This window comes from Notolabrus celidotus, chromosome 18 (genome assembly GCF_009762535.1).
Source record: "Notolabrus celidotus isolate fNotCel1 chromosome 18, fNotCel1.pri, whole genome shotgun sequence".
In the NCBI taxonomy this organism is placed as follows: Eukaryota; Metazoa; Chordata; class Actinopteri; order Labriformes; family Labridae; genus Notolabrus; species Notolabrus celidotus.
Genome location: NC_048289.1, coordinates 4,095,340 through 4,118,131, shown reverse-complemented (window position 1 = coordinate 4,118,131; position 22,792 = coordinate 4,095,340). Strand labels below are relative to the sequence as shown.

The 22,792-nt window shown below is 39.1% G+C and overlaps 1 protein-coding gene across 2 annotated transcripts in view; it reads left to right on the top strand.

The window, feature by feature from the left end:
* Positions 1-2,651: 2,651 nt before the first annotated feature.
* Positions 2,652-22,792, top strand: part of abcc3 (ATP-binding cassette, sub-family C (CFTR/MRP), member 3) — a 98,928-nt gene continuing 78,787 nt past the window's right edge. The window contains exon 1 of one of the 2 annotated variants that reach the window (XM_034708698.1): positions 2,652-2,997. In XM_034708698.1, coding sequence (XP_034564589.1) covers positions 2,962-2,997 — 36 coding nt within the window. In that variant the 5' untranslated portion in view covers positions 2,652-2,961. The remainder of the gene's footprint in view (positions 2,998-22,792) is intronic. The other variant, XM_034708697.1, reaches the window with a different exon arrangement.

Genomic DNA, 22,792 nt, shown 5'->3' with positions numbered 1-22,792 from the left:
AAGCGCTTTTATAAATAAAATGTATTATTATTATTATTATTATATCTCATGAAGGGACATCAGCATCATTGTTGTTTCATAACTAAAAAGTTGTACAGGAGCTTTAAAGAAAGCTAGATTTATTTTTTCTGCATTACAATGTATAAGTCATTCTTAAAGCACTATTCTCCAAATGTTGATCAGTTGAGTTACTCACTCAGTAGGTGTGGCGAAGGGATAACATATGTGTGAGTGTGTCTGCAAGTCAGTGTGACTGAGTAGGAGGCCTTATGTCTTTACTAATCTATGCTAGCTCAGTACTTTCAGAATGGATTAGTCAGTACACTGCCACACATTCATCTTGTAACACATCTTGTGTAGTTCTCTACACAGCCAGCCAGCTGTGACCTCTCACACCCATACATTAGTGATTAGAATCCTGTGTCTTAATCCCAACCCAACAGGAAAGTTTCAGGGCCTGGAATGAGAAAAAAAATACACATGAGCAGAGAACATTTTCCGTTTTGACACTGAAGCAAAAAATGTTGGGAGTAAATTGTGATGTTTTCTTTATATGTCAACCTTTTTACATCATGAGTAGTTATAATCTCTTTGAGATTAAAGTAGAAATGTTGGGAAAGGAAACAAAATATACTTTATATGGCATTTCAAAAAGAAAGTCAAATTGAACGTTGATATTGCCATAGGCAGTTTAGGTAAATACTAGGGGCGCTGGCCGTCCATAGGGGGCGTTGCTTGCACCCTAAATAAGTGAGGAAGAAAATTTGAAGATAATGGGAAACAGAATATTGTTTAATCTAATATAATTTGGGGTTAAATTGTGGAGTGATGCCAGTATTCATTTAAAAGCTTGTGATTCACTTTTGTTTTTTTATTTAAATGGCTTTCAATGCAGTTTTTGAAGTCTATAAGAGTTCACGATTTACATGTTTTTGTTTTGTTTTGTTGTTTTCTTTACACTTTGGAAGCTGAATTAGATAGAAAATGTAGGCTAGATTTAAATAAGCATTTTGTTCTGGATATGCCTTTTCAGTCATCACTCTAATACATTACTGTTACTTTGTTGAAAGTTAAAAAATTCTGCACTGGCTCCCTGTTTCTTTTAGATTTTAAAGTTCTTTTGCTTGTTTTTAAAGCTCCTAACAGCGTTGCTCGTCCATACATCACAGATATCCTGTCATTTTATGTGCCAGCTTGATCACTGAGGTCCTCGAATACTTCCCTTTTAAATGTTCCTCGTGTGTCTCATAAAAAGAGAGAGCTCGCTTTCTGTTTTTATGCCCCTAAGCTATGGAACACTCTTCCTTTGGACATCAACACGGCAAGCTCTCTGGGTGTTTTTAAAAGTAAACTTAAGACTTACCTTTTTAATCTAGCTTTTAATTTGGAGCAATTTATTTTTAGTCCTGGACTGTATTATTTTCAAAATCATTGCTCAACATTTATATATCTTTATTATCTATTTATCTATTTATTTCTTGTATTCATCTGATCTTTTTAACTCTACCTTATTTTTAACATTTCTTTCCACTCTTACTTATCTTATCAATTTTACTGTATTTATTTGATTTCATTTTTAAGTATTTAATTTATAATCAATCAATCAGACTTTATTTATAAAGCACTTTTCATACAATGACATTGTAACACAAAGTGCTGTATGTAAAAACAATTTAAAATAGAATAAATTAAGAAAAAAATATAAACTAGACCCCCCCATCCTAATTCCAACCCCAGCCCCAACTCCAAACCCATCCCACAATCCTAAGGTTAAGAACACAATATATGCAACAATAGTAATAAAAACAATACAAATAAAATAAATAAATAAATAAATAAATAAATAAATAAATAAATAGATAAAATTAAAATAAAAAAAAAGTTGCTGAACGATCTGAGGAAATGCTCTCATGATACCTTAATGAGGAAACACTGGAGGTAAAATAAGGTGTTAAAACAGCACAGGAAATTAATCTTACCAAAATAAAATAAATGTCTATGATAATAAAACACTAGAATATTAAACCATTAAAAGAAAATAAGATGCTACACTTAAAAAATAAAATAAATAAGTACATAAATAAATAAAATAGAATAAAAGTGACTACAATTTGAATTAGATAATAAATAAATGAATAAATAAATATATGAAAAGTTTTCACAGTTCCTGGTATTGCACTTGACATCAATATTATTGCAAAGTTATAAATATAAATATTGCACATGAGTGGATAGTTTATGTCAGCTTTTTGTCGGTGTTTAGTGTTGTGATGGCTGTCATAAAACTGTCTCTGAGCCATGAACCCTGTCACTAAAAAGATGTCTTGAGGATTAGGGCCACTGAAAAAAACAAAAACCTTAAGGTCCAATTTTTTTCATTATTATTATTATTATGAGAAAAAAGTCAGAATTCTGAGAAAAAGAAAGTCAGAATTCTGACTTTTTTCATTAAAATATTAATAATAATAAAAAAATTGACCTTAATTAGTTTTTTTTCAATGGCTCTAATCCTCCGTACCCCTCACCACCTCAGAGACGTGACTCAGCATTAAAGCATGCCTGTTTGTTGTTGAGTCATGTTGAGTGTGCTGTTTAAGTGGAAGTGTGTGCTGCTGCTGCTCCAAAGTTAGCAGGAAAGAGAGCTCCAGAGAGGGGGCGGGGCCTCGTTAAGCCCCGCCCCGCCCTGCCTGATCACGACAGCCTCTCGTAGAAATGATTCTGACTCCGGATGACTTTTCTTTCTCTCTGCAGAGCGGAAGGACCGGAGCCGTTCCCTGACGCAGGTCTGTCCACACTGTTCGTGGAGGGGGAGACACGGCAACCGTAGCACTTACCTGTCCGCGTGGCATGTGACAAGTGAGCGCGCGGCTTTGTCAGCGAAGGACTCGGAAAGCAGGTCGTTGAGAAGCGGCTGGACCTGTAGAGGGGACACAGAGTCTCCGGAGGGTCTCGGACTCGGAGATGGAGAGACTGTGCGGACCTGAGCGTCCCTTTTGGGTGAGTGTGTCTCAGTCACACCGGTGTGAATATGCCACTAGATACCGTAACTCCATGGCCGGGTGTGAATACTTCTGACAAGGTTGTACAATGTTATGTCATTAGCTGTGTTTCCTTTCCGGGCAGCCTTTCAGGAGTACAGTAACAGCCATGACCCACTATAAATAACCCACTTAATAGCATTTACTGTGTTAACAAGCTCCCAATTAATGTCATGCTGAATTACGGGCTTCCGTGTGCTGTGAAGTCGAACATTGTGCTGCTCTTTTCTCGAAGACTACAGTCCACATAATGTGACTGTGACATGTATTACTCTCCTGCGACAACTTACTGTGCAGTCAGTACAGCTGGAGCACATCTGATCATGTCCTGCTGTGAACTTACAGTCACACAGCAGCAGTCTCTTACATGGTGTTCCACTGAACACTGGACATGAAAGTTACTCCAACAGGCTCACATTCTGGCGCCATGACATCCTACACATAGCATGTAATTAGTATAATGTCAGTATACCCCCTAAAGATCCAGTGTTAGTCCATATGGGAGTATTATGCAGCCTTTATATGTCCCTCCCCTCCTCTTCTCTCCTCTCCTCGCTTCCCCACACAGCTTTCACCACACCAAGTAAAGTACCTGGATGATGATATGCTGCTGGAGTTAACTGAGGTCATACTCAGTGTCATTTTTTAATGTGGGAATAAACATACAGTGATGCAGATGTTGCATGCTGTGTTGAAATTGCAATGAAACCACAAGAGGAACTCTAAAAGTCCACATTTAATCATGTTCTTTTATCCTGAGTATTTTATTCTGATTATATGAACAAATGTTTTAAGACCTAATGTTTGTTAATTTGTTCATAAACTCAGGATAAAACATTAATGACCTCACATTTGTTCATTTGTTCATATACTCAGGATTAAAAACATCAATGAACTCACATTTGTTCATTTGTTCATATACTCAGGATTAAAAACATCAATGAACTCATGTTTGTTCATTTGTTCATATACTCAGGATAAGAAACATCAATGACCTAACGTTTGTTCATTTGTTCATATACTCAGGATAAGAAACATCAATGACCTAACGTTTGTTCATTTGTTCATATACTCAGGATAAGAAACATCAATGACCTAATGTTTGTTCATTTGTTCATATACTCACGATAAAAAACATTAATGACCTAATGTTTGTTCATTTGTTCATATACTCAGGATAAAAAACATTAATGACCTAATGTCTGTTCATTTGTTCATATACTCAGGATAAAAAACATTAATGACCTAACGTTTGTTCATTTGTTCATATACTCAGGATAAAAAACATCAATGACCTAACGTTTGTTCATTTGTTCATTTACTCAGGATAAAAAACATCAATGACCTAACGTTTGTTCATTTGTTCATATACTCAGGATAAAAAACATCAATGAACTCATGTTTGTTCATTTGTTCATATACTCAGGATAAGAAACATCAATGACCTAACGTTTGTTCATTTGTTCATATACTCAGGATAAGAAACATCAATGACCTAACGTTTGTTCACTTGTTCATATACTCAGGATAAGAAACATCAATGACCTAATGTTTGTTCATTTGTTCATATACTCACGATAAAAAACATTAATGACCTAATGTTTGTTCATTTGTTCATATACTCAGGATAAAAAACATTAATGACCTAATGTCTGTTCATTTGTTCATATACTCAGGATAAAAAACATTAATGACCTAACGTTTGTTCATTTGTTCATATACTCAGGATAAAAAACATCAATGACCTAACGTTTGTTCATTTGTTCATTTACTCAGGATAAAAAACATCAATGACCTAACGTTTGTTCATTTGTTCATATACTCAGGATAAAAAACATCAATGACCTAACGTTTGTGTATTTTGATCTTATACTCGGTGTATAAATCAGTGTTCTTCACTATGTGACGTGCAAATGTTTGAACCCGACAAAGGCTTTTGTGTCGCTCTCCCTTGCTTCACGCAGATCTGAACAACACACCAACACTAACATTACCTTTGTTAAAGTTGTTTAATCACAGGGGTTATCTGATCCCTCTTTCATGCACTCCATTACTCCTACCTGGTTTGTATCAGGCATGTGTGAACATATCACTACACAGCTGCTCAGGCAATGAAACAGGTACTACATTAACAACTCAGTGTTACTCCAGTTCATGACAATAAAACACATGAAGGGAGCATGGAGTCTTCCTTTAAATAAAACTGCACTATTTAAAGATATAGTGGAGTCAAGAAAATAGATAAATAAAAACGTCTCATTCACAACAAGAACAGCTTGAACACAGATCTTACATGTGCTTGAACCATAGCCTGTATAATTATTGGACGTAGTATCCATGACGTCACCAAGCGGCAACCTCCGGTCTCAAAATATGAAGCCCATGCAGGAGTGTTATAAACTGCAATTCGTCGAGCGTCCGCTAGAGCCAGAAACCACATACACACCAAATCATAGAAGACAATCTTTACAGCAGAAATAAGCATGTTTACAGCCTGGTTCAAAAAACAGTTTAGATCTGAAGAGCTTATTTCTCTATCGGCACTATCGTTGAATTATTTTATAACGTGGCAGTTCAGAAGATATTAAGAGTACGAGTTTTGCCCATTTTAGGGCACAGCTGACTTGATTGACAGGCGGAAACTCTGTAGCTGTTAGAGAGCTGTTACCTTACTCTACCTTGACAGAAATCAAGTTCCAATATGGCACCTGATCCATTGGCTCCATTTATTATAGCTCGTTGATTTAGATCTAGGCCGTCATCGCATCATAATCGGCCGCCCTGCTGATTACAATAATTAACTTTTAAAACTTACTAATTTACCAATATTCTGCTGATAGTTTTATGAATTTCAAATATATATATATATATAAATATTCTATATATACCAAGTCTATCTGAAATCATGTACTCTGATGATTCAATCAGAAGTCTGTGATACAACTTTCCTCAATCTCATGAGTGTGTAGAGTTTACATCTTACAGGGCAGTGACTCAGGTCTCTGTTTGATAGTTTGAAACAAGGTCGGTCATCAGGTGCTGTGAATTGAGTGACTTGGCCTCAGCTTTGTTTGTCTGCTTAATGTTCTGCAGTTCTCACATCAGCACCTCAGCACTCTCTGTTTTATTTGTGCTAACGTGAGCTGCAGCTACTCCTGCTTTGTATTCCTCTACACTATGATGAAGACATGCGCGTTTAAGTACAGTATATCCTTTACATTGTCGTCACTTGTTGCAACTGCGTGTGTTCCTAATCTCTGTGTAATAACCATAGACTGTATATTACATATTGGAAATGCTGAACTCAACCTAACTTAGTGTGAGGTAAAGAGGCGGGCTTTGAGCCTCCTAGCCAACAGCTACAGTGTTCCCGCCTGTCAATCAAGTCAGCTGTGCCTCTCATAATGGAAAACTCGGAATCTCAAAATCGCCACGTTCTGAAAAAATTCACTCGTCTTTTGAACCAGTCTGTAAACATGTTTATTTCTGCTGTAAAGATCGTCTTCTTTGAATGGGTGTGTATGTGGTTTCAGGTGTTTCTGCAGCCAGCCTCTAGTGGACCCTTGATGAACTGCAGTTTATAACACTTCTGCATGGGCTTCATATTTTAAGACCGGGGATTGTTGCTGGGTAATAACGGGTCACATACAGCCACCTGTTGTATTGTAATGTGAAGGCGTGTTAAATAAAAAACACTTTGATCAATAGTTTTCAATGAATGAATCAGCTTGATGTAAAATAGCTGTCGTGTCTGTTTAACATGAGGAAGGTTAGGAAGCCTTCAACTCTCTCTTTCACAAACCAAACTCACGCTCTCTCACCATGGAGGCACTTTGTTGTTTAAAAACAGCTCGAGTCTGCTCACCTGACTTCCTTCTTTCTGGAAGTAGCAGAGGCCGGTCAGTTAAAGAGGTCAACTGAGGACACATAAATCAGTTGCTGCTGTTTACGTCCACTTCAAACAAACTGGTGGCAGTTGTAATCCTGCAGCACTAAACAGTGCATGATTAGAGCGAGTTAGGTTTAACACTAAGCCCCCACAAAGGACTTTATTTGCAATCAATCAAAGATCAAATCACAGATTTGTCAGATGTGAGTTTGCCCCAGAACACAAGTAAGCAGAAACACAAGAAGAGTTTGACTTTGGTGTTTCAAGATATTCATGATGATGAAGTGACAGATGTAGTTCAGTAAAAAGAACTAAAAGAAAAATGCTCATTTAGTCATTTACTGATTTTAAATGTTTTCAGTCTACAAAGATCATTTTGGTCTGGACTCTACGTAGATCACTTCCAACTCTCAATTCAACACATTTTTATTTATATATAACCTTTCATACATTCAAGCATGCAACCCAAAGAGCTTCACAAAGAACAGAGAGACAGAAAAAAACAGCAAGAGGTAAGAGAGGAAAAGAAAGGGATATAAAATACTTCAAAATAAATTCATGACGATCAAATCAATAAAATAAAGTTAGAGAAATATCAGAAAATAAAATAAAATAATTACAATGAAATAAATAAAATAAATCAGATAAATACCAGAAAAATAATTTTGATTGATTTTATTATTAAAATAAAATAAATCCGATAAATACCAGAAACATATAATATAATATAATATAATATAATATAATATAATATAATATAATATAATATAATATAATATAATAAGATAGAATAAAATACAATAAAATACAATAAATTAACATAAAATTTGACAAATACCAAAAACATTAATATAAAAATAAAATATAATATAAGACAGAATAAAATACAATACATATAGATTTGGAGAAATACCTGAAAAATAAAATATAATAGATAGAATAAAGTGAAATAAAAGTTGAAGAAACAACAGAAATTATATACAAATAAAATTGAATATAACCATTATAATAAAATCATTAAAATAAAATTAGATAAATACCAGAAAAATTAAATAACATACAAATAAAATCTGATATGATAAGATAGAATGAAATAAAATAAATACAAATTATGCTAAAACAATGGTCATAATGATAATAATGCAGTCCAGGGCTTTTAAAGGAAATAAGTCCCAAGTTTAAAGCCAGATTAAAAAGGAGAGTCTTAAGTCTACTTTTAAAAACACAATACATTTTGATCTCCCTCCTCCTGTTTTTGCTTTGCTGTCTCCTTAAACCTCCAAGAGAGAGAGACAGTGACAGGGCTGGACTGTCCTTTGTTAGACATTTGTACCGCTTAAATTTTCCAGCATGTCACTCCGCTATGAGTTCATTCAGCTTTTTAGTTTCACTGTGAAGCAGTCAAAGGAAATGTGGGTAGTTTTATCACCATGAATGACACTAACCCAGTCATTCATCAGACTCTGCCTTCTCTCTCGTTTCATTTTTTAAGGGAGCAGTGGCACATGGAGCCGCAGCCACAAACCTCCTTTATAGAGTTGAGTTAAGGTGAAGCTGTTGAGCAGTCCTTCCCATTCTGATAGAGACTCTCTGCAGGGGGCAGAGTTATCAGCCATTAGACTGCAGCAGAGGTATTAAGAGAGGCAAATGAGCTTTTGTGTAAATGGGGGAGTCAGCAGGAGGGAATTATCTACTGCTGTTTATAAAATCTAAATTAATCTTCAGTATTCTCAGAATCAATAAGGGGACGTAGCTCACCTTGGTCCTGTGCTGACTATAGACTGTGTAAAACAATTTTTTAATTTTTTTTATTTAACCTTTATTTTACCAGGAATAGTCCCATTGAGATACAAAGTCTCTTTTTCAAGGGAGTCCTGGCCAAGACAGCAGCATAAAAAGTTTCACAAATAGAACAGGACAAAACATACAGTGGCTAGTAACTATTACATTGATTTATAAATTAGCAGTGTTAAGCTTTAAAACATGTGCACAAGCTGATCAGATCATCCTTTATCCTAGTTTTGAAATCCTCCAATCGAATTAAACAGTCCAGTTTCAGGCGACCCTGTCAATGGACAATGGACGTAGTATCTGTGATGTCACCCATCTATTAGTGAAGCCCTTTTTTGAAGCCGGGTGCCATATTGGAAACGCTGAACACAACCACTTCATGTGAGCTGGTGTGAGTTAAAGAGGTGGGCCTTTTAGCCTTTTCGCTAACAGCAGCAGGGTGCCCGCCTGTCAATCAAGTTAGGTATGTCCTTATTTGGGCAAAAGTCATTAGTTTAATAACTTTGAAAATACAGAGTTCTAAAAAAATTAAATCTGTAGCTGAAACCTCCGGTCTTAAAATATGAAGACCATGTGGAAGTGTTATAAACTGCAGTTCATCGTGTATCCTTTTGAGGCTGGCTGCAGAAACACCAGAAACCACATACACACCCATTCAAAGAAGACGATCTTTACAGCAGAAATAAACATGTTTACAGCCTGGTTCAAAACACAAGTGTAGTCTGGATAGCTCATTTCCTTAAGTGGCACACACTGTCCGGGGTAGAATTTTTTTTCTAACGCTACAGTTCAGAGGACATAAAGATTACGAGTTTTCCATTATGAGAGGCACAGCTGACTTGATTGACAGGCGGGAACACTGTAGCTGTTGGCGAGGAGGCTCAAAGCCCGCCTCTTTACATCACAATTGCTCGACAGAAGTTTGGATGAGTTCAACATTTCCAATATGGCTCCCACCGATTATTGGCTTCAGAACAGCTCATCAGAAACAGATGGGTGACGTTATGGATACTACGTCCATTTATTATACAGTCTATGCTCTGGACCTTTATATCTGTGTTTCTGTGATGCAGACCACTACACACATTTTTCCAGAGACTGTCGCTAATGTTTTCTTCTTCTTTTGCTATTTTATGAAGTTAGCGTTCTTCTTCTGTTATTTAATGCGGTTAGCATTCTTCTTCTACTGTTACTCTATGCGGTTAGCAAACAGCCTTAAGACGCTCTATCGCCATAGTCTGGTGAGAGTATTGTATTACAACCCGGCAACGGTAAAAACATTGAAATTAGTACTTTCAACGAGTCTAAAAAACAAAAACAGACTGCAGGCCATAGTCAAGATATGCAGCAGGGTTGCGGGCACACCCCTGCCTGACATGTCAAGCCTCCACCGAGCCAGGACCCTCAGCAAGGCCTGGTCCATCGTGGCTGACCCATACCATCCCCTTTTTTTTGAATTTCGCCGGCTTCCCTCAGGCCGAAGACTCGCGATGCCGAATAGCAGGACGAATAGGAAGAGGAACTCTTTTGTACCAACAGCAGCTAGTCTGCTTAACAATGCCGCATAACTGTTGTTTCCAGTTGTTACTGTTGTTGTTGTTACCGTTTGAATGTTTTGATGTTGGTGTTGTACTGTTTTGTTTGTGTCACCGCTGACTGAAAGACAAATTGCCCCCCGGGGATAATAAAGAAACCTTGAACCTTGAACCTTGAACCTTTCAAAATGAAATCATATTCACATTAACTCTTCTGGAGTCTGGATTAACAGCTCCATTCACTTTTTTTGTTTTGATTTTCTCTTACGTGGAACAAACATCATGTGGTCTCATATTTGGTTCATCTATCAGGGAGGTGTTTGAAGTTTAAAGCATGTTTGGATGTGAATCAGCTGACTGAAGGTGTTGCTCACAGCGGAGACACTCAGCTGGGGGCTGCGGCTGACACCTGACCACATTCACATGATTATTTTTCTCAATAAGAAGGAGTAGACAGAAAACTTGACACTGTGAGTCTGACATATGTTTCTGTTCAGTTTCCATGTTGAAGTTGGAGCCTTCACTTTTATGACTTTGTTCTGTAGCTGTTCAATACGGTCAGTTATATACATTGTGTCCAAAAAATTTGGTTCAGGGGAAAAATACGCATTTGGCATTGTTTTTGACAGATCGTTAAAATTTCCAAAGATCGAATACTTGAAATTTGAATCCCTAGTGGCAATACTGTATTACAATCAGGCGCCAGCATGTCTTTGAGACTTCACATGCTGCAATCCTCAGCAGAGGTCTTAATGTCTTAATGCATGTGTTCCAGTGTGATTCAGTTTCTTTAATACATGCAGCTAAGTCAACTGTGATTCTATGCAGGGTTGGCTGACTGCCACCACCAATTAAAACTATAGAAGCATTAACTGAATGTACACAGTGTATGAGCTAGTGCCTGAAAACCTGCATCAACATCATACTGAGTTCAATACAATATCAAAGTGTGTATTGAAGGCGTAGCAGAGACAGGCAGGCAGGCAGACATACAGACAGACAGACAGACAGACAGACAGACAGACAGACAGACAGACAGACAGACAGACAGACAGAGACAGACAGACAGACGTGTGAAAACATATTACTAGCCTGATCTACTGCCTGTTTTATCAGCAGCAGCAGTTCAGTCTGTCAGCAGCAGCAGCTTGGATTACATTTGTGTGTTGAGGGTGAGCACAGGCATGCAGGAGGAGCAGGGTTTACCTTAAATGCACCGTGTCGTCAGGGAGTGCAGAATACAGGAGGTGTTGCATAAGTCTGGGATGGTTTGTGTCTTCATTAGTCGGGGGTTTTGTGCTGCAGGGTGGAGCCTGAAATGAATGGAAACTGAAATCTGAAAAAGAAGAAGTTGTTTGTGATTGAAGAAGTCAGAGTGATGATGACAGGAGAGTTTGATGTCCTCATGGGTTGCTGAGGTGCTGAGACCTACATAAGCTGTAAGGTCAGAGCCATCCTGACTGCAGGAGAATGATAGTAGTGCTGATAAAGACTGTATAACCAGCCGTTCTGTTTTCTACTTTTAGCTTCATGACTCAGACGCTCTCTCTCTCTCTCTCTCTGCTCCCAGACTTTGTTTGTAACAGAAATGTCTCACTCTCTCTGCATCTGTTTATCAATTCATTCATTGTTGATCTTATTCCCCAACATCACTTAGTCCAATCAAAACAAACACCCAGAGGTTTCTTTTCAGTTGTTGTTGGAGAAGAAAAGGAGGTTACACTCTGGAACGGTGATATCATAGCATTTGTTGCTCAGCGTTGATTATTATGCATCAAGAATAACAAGAAGGCTGATTAACTTACAAAATGTAAATTATTAGCAAATCTTTATTCACAGAAAAAAAAGCCTCCAAAATAGGGATGGGCATAAAAGCCAAAATACTATTCGATAATCATTGGCATCTACTCGAGGATTATTCGAATAATCACCCCCCCAAACACACACACACATACACACCCCTGTCCCGCTAACGTCCCGTTTGTGTTTCAGTCACGTTAACCAGCAGCAGGATGAGGTGCTGCTCGTAGCGGGCACTGACAGCGTCCGTCTCCATCTTTATGTCTGTGTTTCTGTGGCGTGGCGTGTGTGTTCACATGTTACAGCCATGCTCAGTCTCTGAAATACGTGTGAGAAAGTGTGAGATTCAGAAACAGAGCAAATCACCGTGACTGTCAAGAATATTTTCTTCTTTTTTTGGTCTTTACTGCAGTTAGCATTCTTCTTCTGTTCCTTAATGCGGTTAACAAACAGCTTTAAGACGCTCTATAGCCACCGTCTGGTGGGAATACTGTATTACAACCAGGGACCGGTAAAAACGATGAAATATGGTTCTTTTAAAATGAGAAAATATTCGAAGTAACTCTTTGATTTTTACTAAGTGAACGAATATTTGAAAATCATTGCCCATCCCTATAAGGTGAGGGGGAAGCTAGCACGGTCACCCCCCCTTGGTTATAGTTTTGTATTCACATTATAAGGAGGTCTTTCTTCATCTTCTGCATTTGACCATGGGCCAAATGTGAGCGCTGCTTATGATACAGGTGAATCTAAAGGTCAAATTCCACCAGATCCGTGTCTGCTCCGTCACAGCACCAGATCTGATAGGTTTCTATTCTAGTCAATGTGTTAACTTCCACTGGATCCGCTCCGTTGCGTTCCAGCTGCGTCTCTGATCCGCAGGTCTGAGCCCTCCGGATCAGATACACAAGACTTCTATGTTTGCCCGATGCCGGAGCACGACGCATCAATCTCAACAGAGCACATGGAGCGGGACAGGAAGTCAGGTTTCACCAAAACAAAATGAAAACATCCGGTTCATTTTCAGAATAAAACACTCTGTGTTATCACCAGATCGTATTTCACTTAACTATGACCAAAAAAATGTCATTTAGAGCAGAGGCAGGCCTGTAGTCATCAAGTCAGAGGTTTTCAGAGGCTGATAAAGACAACATGGATGAGGAGAGGAGGAGGAGAATCCTTGATTCAGTGATTGCCGTGGGAAAACCTCGGTCACATGACTCCAGCTGTCCGGCGGTCCTGCTCCGACACGGATCTGGTGGAAGTCTCACGTAAGCTTGACAATGCTCCAGCATGATTCAAAAACTGTTTCAATAAACGGGAAGTCCCCAAATGTATGGAGCTGGTTTCTAAACTGAAAGACTGCCAACCCAGCATAGAATCAGGAATTGAAAATAGTGAAATTGCCTCGTCAGCTCCTCAGATAGAGAGAGGATGTCAAACCGCTGCATGTGACCAAACGCTTTCTATTTACTTTCTGTTTCCATTCTCACAAAAGCTCCTCACGGGACCGGCTGATCAACTTAGCATTGACTATGAACACTGTCATGTTTGCATTGGATGGCTGTTCTCTGTGTGTACTGTATCAGTCCCTAACAAATAAACCATAATACATATGAAGACAAACACAGAAAAGTAAATAAATATACGAACGTTGCTCAAACTTGCTGCTGAATGTAATCTACATCATTTAAAATGGCACCATGCCAGCTCACTGCTTAAATCTATTTTAGGTTAGCAGCATAAGTCATTGACACAGATCTTTAATGATATCCATAGTCTTCAGCAGGTTGCTCTGTGATATGTGGTTGTAGCCGTGTGCACAGTCTCACACGTTCTCCCTGTTCTGCTGCATGTTCTTGGTATTCATTTCAAAGTAAGACAAAACAATTCCCTTCAAATCATAAGCTCTGGTCTACTACAGACAGACAGGAATTTCAATCCTATAATCCGCGTTTAAGGCATTCACTAGCGTCCAGTAAACCATGAGGAACCCGGATCCATGAATCACATTACTGGTGTTTTCCACGAGGAGTGCAGCGAACATGGCCAGCAGCGGTTCCTGTCCTCCTGCAGTCTTTACTGTTGTGGGCCTTCCATTCATGCTACCAGACAGCTCTGTAGTAACACAGAACAGATGGACGGCCTGCTACACCGTACTTTATCAGACCTCGTAATACACCAAGAGAAGCCTGTCATCCTCACACCTCTTGCACTTCTTTGGATGTGTGGTTATTGGAACTGATAGAACCTGAAGCTGCAGCAGCTGATACAGATTAATGAAACCTCACTGTAGACACTGCTGCTGACCCCTCCTTTGTTATTCTTTATTTCTTCCATGGTGTGTGGGTGAATACTCAATTCTGATTGGTTCCAAGGTGCCCATTAATTATTTGCAAAGAACACCTGTTTTGATTTTTGACACCTGAAAGAGGGCTAGAGGGAGATGAAGAGAGAGAGAGATGATAGCTGGAGTCTGGCATGTCCACAGCAGCAGAGATCCAGAGGAACCTACGAGACAAGGGAGCTCAGGGACTCCAGAAAGGTCTATTGTTTGTAACTTTAATGGGACAGGAAGAGTTAAAGTAAGAGACAGCATTCCAGTGTTTCAGTCTAAGCCTATAGCAGCATAACTAAGAGCTGGTCCAAGCCTAATTCAGCTCTAACTGTAAGCTTTATCAAAAAGAAAAGTTTGAAGCCTACTCTTAAAAGTAGAGAGGGTGTCTGCCTCCTGGACCCTGGCAGGTGACTGCCACATGTCTCCTGGTGTCGCCTGTGCCCTGAATGACTGTCAACAACTTTCCCAGAAGGCCAAGAACCTTTTAGGGAGCTGAGGAATAAGAGAATAAGAGATAGAGGTAGCAGTGATAGTGATGAGACGAGTAGTAGTAGCTGTTGCCGCTGGAGTCTAGAGTGTCCACAGCAGGAGGAACTCAGAGGAACCTACGAGACAAGGGAGCTCAGGATCTCCAGAAAGGTCTATGGTTAGTAACTTTAATGGGACAGGAAGAGGAGAGAGAGGATCCCAGTGTGTCAGTTCCCCCCGGCAGTCTACGCCTATAGCAGCATAACTAAGAGCTGGAAAAAAGTAAAGTTTGAAGCCTACTCTTAAAAGTAGAGAGGGTGTCTGCCTCCCGGACCCTGACTGGTAGATGATTCCAAAGGAGAGGTGCCTGATAACTGAAGGTTCTACCTCCCATACTACTTTTAGAGACTTTAGGTACGATGAAAAGGTGTAGAGCGTTGTGCTCTAGAGGGGCAGAGATCCAGAGGAACCTACGAGACAAGGGAGCTCAGGGACTACAGAAAAGTCTATGGTTAGTAACTTTAATGATTAATCAAAGATTTAATGATGCTGATAATGCTACTTTTCATATTGTATTGTTATGTTTCAGGTTGTCTCATTATGGAGCCATTTGTTGAGTCTTGTGGAGTTGTGATGTTCATATATTGGATTTTGTTGGGTCTCTGTGATCCCCTCATTTGTTTCTGACCTGGCGCCACTCGCTGCCACCGGCTTCACCACTAATACCATTTCAGTCAATTATCCTCTGTAGTGCCTACTTAAAGTTAGAGTTATTTATCATCCATGACATGATGTTCATGAAAGCAGATACTGAATTACGCCCTAAACATAATGCATCGTAAAAACATGACACATCTGGTATACTGTGTAAAAGCTTATGGGTGGTTTTGGTCTTTTTGGAGCGTTACTTCACACAACATGAAGAGAGCAGGGGATGAAGAGGGAGGAGGCTTCTGCTGTGTGAGTCATCTAAAAGCTCCATGTATGTAAACAATTTGGACAGCATGTTGGAGCCGTGCACGCCATCTAAATTGTTTTAGTCTGAGTGAAACTGTAATTTGATGTCAAGCGAGGGTTAATGTTTGCTTTTGCAATGAGGTTCAACATAAGTCATGATACAGAGGCCACGATGTGATACCTATCACAATACACACTCATTTAAGATATTGACCATGTCTGTTTTTATATTTCATGATTAATTAAAAAACATTTAAAGGTGACATATCATGCAAAATTGACTTTTTAATGGTTCTTTACCTGAAATATGTGTCCCTGGCATGTCTACAAACCCCCTGAGAATGAAAAAAATCCATTCTGCCCCTGTTTTGATTTCTACACCTTTCTGTAAATGTGTGTGAAACGAGCCGTTTCAGACTTCAGTGTTTTTGTTACGTAACAACAATATCCGGTCTGTCACGGAGTCAGAGCTCGGAGCTTGTTCAGCCCATAGACTATAAAATAATACTGAATCCCTCCTCTGTTTTTCATTACCTGCACAAATGTGTGCTAACAAGGAGCTTAGGAGGGAGGCATGCTAGTTGTAGGCTGTCTTAATAAACACAAAGGTCGATTTTCCTCCCCACGTCTGCAGATTTGAAGATCTAGTGGATGATTTTTATTTGTCATGGATAAGTGTTAGCGCTAATTAGCATAGCCACATAGCTACATGTTCGTGGCTGTGTATCAAGACACACGTTGACATACTGATAAATAAAACAACAAGAAACACTAAAGGTCCTGCTGCAGGCGCCTCTCCGTCAGGATCAGATTCTGGATCAGATTCAGAGGGTTGAAGTAACGCGATCTCCGAGCAGCCGTGTATATTCAGCCAACATGTAAACATTAGATCAACGTGCTGGAGAGCCGACGCACATCCACTTCCTGAGGGGGCGTGGTCAGAGGTAAAACAGAGTGTTCTGAGGAGGACTGAAGAAGAGGGCTTTTCAGGCATGCCAAAATCTGATTTCAAAGTGTTTTTTTGAGCATAAACTTTAAAGACATGTTTTGGGGACCTCTTAGACCAATATATATTGATGAAAAAAGCGTGATATGTCACCTTTAAAGCATCTTACTGACTAAAATTACCATAGAGTAGATTGGATTTGATTAATCAAATGTAATTATGTATTGGCTGACCTGTTGTCCGATCGGCAGGATCGGCATCACCCTTCGAAAAAAAGACATCAGCCGACCTCTACAGCGAACGCTCTGCAGTTTGTGTAATGAACCAATGGGTGGAAACTGCAGTGTCCTTCACACCAATTAAGGATCTGCCTACTTTAAGTGCACAAGTCTTTACTTCTTTAAGAAGTTGAGGGACAGTTTGAGTTGAAATCTTCCTTCAGTGTTTGTTTGGACGGCACGCTCAGGCTCTGATCGTCAGGCCTTCATGTTGTTACTATCAGCTGATCAGAACGGTCCTGTAACGAAGAGCCCTTCGTTACTCATGATGGACGGCTGTTGTGTTGTAAATATTGCACAAGGGTTTGGGCTCATTGCACTTTAAGAAACAACACACAGTATTGATGGCACTTTGCACTTTATTAGCGATCTTTGCGCAGTACATTTGCACATTGCGTATTGGCACATTTGTTGTTGTTATTGTTATTGATTAAGGAATTAAGCCGGAGTTAGGCAAACCATACTGCGTGGTTGAGGTGTGGTTGTCCGGGGGTTGCCGGCGTGAGGCCGCTGCTCCACCTGGAGAAGAGAGAAGAGTTAGAAGGCTCCGTGATACGATGTTTAACGTCAACAATAAGTAATCATGTGTGCAGTGAATATGAATGTCTGTGTGGTTGGATTAACGTTAAAGTGTGCCAGGGCAGTAGTCCACATATGTTAAAGTTGTTTGTTTGACTTACCTGTGGTTGCTGTTCTGTGTCCGCTCCAGGGTGTTCCGGTTAAAAGATTCCTAGAGGAACGGACATCCAGATAAAGGTTCCGGGGTGGGACCAGAGCACAAATTGGTCAGGGGGGAGTCTGAATTTAGTGGTGCAAGGAAATCGATTAAATGGCATGTTTTAGATCTATTTTAGGAAATGTGGGAATTATGAAATGTTGTTAATATTGGTGACATAAAGTCAGGAACAGGGGGAGGTGTCTAAGCTAATTGGAGAGCAGAATAAATAATTTGTGAACACCTCCAGATGGTTTGGTCCAGGAGGCCAATTAGTGCCACAGTATAAAAGGTGCCAGTTATAATCTGTCTGTGTTCGTTGTTGGTTGGTGTCTGATGTCACTGTGGCTGTTTGTTTAATAAACCAGTTTGTGGTACATCTGAACCACCGCCTGTGATTTTGTTCATCATGCCTGCTGTATCATCCAGCCGCTAAAGGGTCAATTCTAACAGGTCCGTTTCATGTGTACATGAATGAATGTTTGTCGTCTGCTGCTGTATTTAAGTCCAAATGATCCTGTTTTAATTATATATCATTTAATAATATATCATTTATTTTCTTTCTTTGTTCCCTAGCTTCTGCCTTTGTTTTTTTGTTTGTTTCTTCTTTCTTTCCTTCCTAGCTTTCTTCTTTCTTTCTTTTTTCTGATTCTTTTTTACTTTCTTTCTTTGTTTCTTTCCTTTTTTCTCTCTTTTGTTCTTGCTTTCTTTTCTTTCTTTCTTTCATTTCTTTTTTCATCCTTGCTTCCTTGTTTCTTTCGTTTCTCTTTTTTCCTTCTTTGCTTCCTTCTTTCTTGTTTCTTTTTCATTTAATTTTGTTCTTCCTTTTCTTTCCTTTTTTTCTTTCTTGCTTTCTTTCTTTCTTTCCTTCTTTCCTTACTAGCTTTCTGTTTTCTTTGATACCCTTTTACCTTGTTTGTTTGTTTTGTTTCTTATCTGTCTCTTTTCTTTCTCCCCCTGTTTCTGTCTCTTTCTTTCTTCTCTCTAGCTCTCTCTTTTTTCTGTTCTTGCTCTCTCTCTTTCTTTCTCTATCTCTCTATTTTTCTTTTTCCCTTTGACCTCCTCCATTCTGTCTCTCTGTCTCTATCTTTCTTTTTATTTTTAGCTCCCTCCGTTCTTTCTCTCTAAAGATGGGTGAGACAGGATCCCAGTGTATCAGTTCCCCCGGCAGTCTAGGCCTATAGCAGCATAACTAATACCTGGTCCAAGCCTGATCCAGCTCTAACTATAAGCTTTATCAAAAAAGGAAAGTTTGAAGCCTACTCTTAAAAGTAGAGAGGGTGTCTGCCTCCCAGACCCTGACTGGTAGATGAATCCAAAGAAGAGAGGCCTGATAACTGAAGGTTCTACCTCCCATACTACTTTTAGAGACTTCAGGTACGATGAGCAGGCCTGCATGTTGGGAGTGTAGTGTTCTAGAGGAGTTGATTAGACTGAAAACCCTTAAACTCTTCATATTACGAGTAAAAACATGACACTTGAGGAACTTGATGTCACCTGGACTCTACTGATGTTTCAAGAGATCATTATAATCACAGATTGATGAGTATTCGATTGTGTTACTGTGGTCAGATCTCATAGTGGATCCCTCTGAGCCTCACAAAGGAGAACGATAGCAGACCTGGTTAGCTCTGTCTACTCCTTCTTTTTGTTATTTCGCTTCAGACTGCCTCCTCTCTCTTGTTGTTCAGTTTTGACCCAACTGAGTGAATTAATTTGCCGGTCTCAGTCTGTGCTGGCTGGCAGGCTGTTATGACAAAGCGCCTCTCCTTTCTCGTCTCACCTTTTGTTGGAGTTTCAGGTTTCAGGTTTCAAGTGAAGCAATAACAGCCTGTAAAAGCCTGTTGGGTGGAATAAGGGCCAGACCCTCTGCCTTTAAGTGAGAGGTGCAGCGTGCTCAAGCTGCTTTTTCACAGACAGCCTTGTTGGTAGAGGAGTTATCTTACCTGACTTTATATGTTCATAAAGTATTTCTAGTTTTCCAAGGCTCAACAAATACTGCAAGAGTGAGTTTCTCTCTTCATCCGCGAACTCTGTTGACATTTCCCTTTTCATGGATCAGTGTTGATACATGACATGACTCACACATGCTCTGTTTGAAGGTGGACCATTAAAGAATCAATGAGACTTATTAAACCACATCTTATGTACATTTAGTGCCTTTGTTACCGAGATAAGAGTCTCTGTGATGTGTTTGAGGTTCAGTCAGTCATTAAACCTGGTATTTTCACACTGCCTTGTTTGATATTTGACTATTTGACTGTTGTTTAACAGTTCTCTGGTTCTGGCTGAGCAAGTAAGGCACACATAATGTTCTTAGGATGAGGACAGGAGAAATGTGTCATTGGAGGGTGTATAAAGTTAGGTTCGAGCACACACTGAAATGTACGGCACCCCTGGAGTCCCAAGAAGTTCAATTTTCTTCTCATACTGAAAGACAGAGGGCGCAGCTGAAGGAAGGACAATGCAGATTTAGGTCAAGTTATTGATTTCATCCAGGAACAGTTCCTAGTAACAGTCACTCTCAGAACTGAAACAGCTTGTTCTCTTTTTTGTTTTAGAGCAGTTATCACATTTCTATTCTCACGAGTTCCCCTCGTTCGTGACATTAGCACCACCACGTGAAGTCAATAAGTAGTGACGCAGTGAGTCAAATTGGCTGTATTTATCTAGTGAAAATATCAATTTTCAGCTCCTCATACAGATTAATGTTTCACACAGGTCAGGACGACGATATATTGCCATATCCATATTTTCTCCCACCCCTGATGGTGATGGTGATGAATGTTGATGCACCACTCACAAAGGAGGCTCACAGTTTCCACAGAGAGTAGCTGAAGATAGCTCTTTTATGGAAACACCATGATGCACTGCGTTCACTGTAAAGCCTGAGGGACGGAGGTTGTATGTTGGAGTTGTGGTGCTCTTTCACTTCCGGTGAGTTCCCTAGATTAGTGCTGGAGCTCCACCAGTGCTACGGAGTCAACAGGTTCAACTTGAGCCCTGGAATGGTAAACTATGTGAGGGATATAACTGGAGTGATGAAATGATTAAACTTCAATCATATACAAAGTAGATTATAGTACGCTCTCTACAGCCTAATCAACTATTATCCTCTGACTACTGATTATTTTATATGTTGTGTTTGATCAGATTTACATCGAGATTGTTTTTTATTAAACATACAACACCAACATATTATATTACCTTAATATAATATATTAAGATTATACACTATTCCTTGTGTGTCTCAAACAAAGAGAAAGATCTTTCTGTTTGTATGTCCCTAAACTCTGAACTCTCTGGACATTTAAATGGCAAGTTCTCTGGGTGATTTTAAAAGTAAACTGAAGACTTACCATTTGAATCTGGCTTTAATCTGAAGTAATTTCCTATTAGCCCTGGACTGCATTATTGCCATTATGGCCACTGATTTAGCATCATTTTTATTATATTATATTATATTACATTACATTACATTACATTACATTACATTATATTATATTATATTATATTGTATTATATATACATTGTATTTTATATACATTATATAATATAATATATTATATATACATTATATAATATTATATGATATGATATGATGATATGATATAGTATGATATGATATTATATGATATTATATTATATATATTTTTTTCCTTCTGGTATTTATCTGATTTTATTTTATTGATTTTATTGTAACTATTTTACTTAATTTTTCTGATACTTTTTAATATTTGATCGTCATGATTTTATTTTAAGTATTTTAAATACATTTTCTTTCCACTTTTACCCCCTGCTGTTGTTTTCTGTCTCTTTGGCTGGCTGCTTGAATGTTTGAAAGGCGCTGTATTATGAAAATGAGTTGAGTTGTTGATAGCCAGATCTGAAAAACACACACTGTCTTGTTTTTCTTGTCTGTGTAGTCATTACCAGAGCTTCAGTGTATCAATGTTTGGTGTTAAACACTGAATATATTTTGGATATATATGACAGATATGGGTTTAAAGGCTGTAATGATAAGGTTTATAGTTAGGAGAAGAACCTAAAGAAGTCAGATGCTCGTAGTCTCTCAGGAAGAGTTATGAAACCACCCTTCAACACGCTGCCCGAGTGTTTAGGACTCAGAGCCAGAAAGTGAAGAACTTCTGAAGTTAGAGACATTTTCCCGCTGCCCTCTGTGCTGCTCACTTAAAATCCCACCACTAAGAGCAATTACCCTTCACCTTCTAACCACCACACCACTAACTCTCACACACACTTCCAGTAGCCACACACACACACGCTGCAGCAGGAGGGCGTGGTGATAAATGGTGAATGGCCGGAGGCTGGCAGCTGTGTTTATCTTGGTTGTGTCTGTGGGTGGGCCTTCCACTGTGTTTGTCCAGGGGAGAACCATAACTGTCGAGTCAAGGCTGCGTCCAACTACGACTCATGTTTACCTTACCTTTCTTCTACGGATGTCCTCTGGACTGCTCACTTATTGTTCTCCAGCAGCAAAATAAATGATCATACTGTTTCATACAATGTCATGGAAAAGTTTGATATTGATATACTATCACAAGTGGAGCCACTTTTCCACGCAGCAGGAAGGAGCTCTCGTCTAGTCTGTTTGTCAGGGGCCGGACATGGAGCTGACTCATCTTTGTGTTTTAAAACCTTCATTCAAGAAAAGATGGGATGCTGTTTAAAATGTTGATAATTATATTTAAATAATTTCAACCTTATGTTTAATTGAAAACGGTGCAAAGACAACACATCATGCTGAAACAGATACATGTTATTCTTTTATGATGTCCAACAGTGAGGAGGTACGGGCAGTAACTTGGCTGGTTGCAGAGATGTGTCTCCAGACTGCAGCATGACTGGGACAAGGAGAATGATGCAACGATGCAACCGGAGAAAACCATGCTTTAGAAGTGTTTGCTCAAAAATCTTCTCACTTGCTAGTGCAAGATAGGAACACCTATTGAGACCTAGTTTCTGTTTCATTTACTTACTGATCTTTGGAGACTTCAGTCTGCCTGGAGGAGGTGA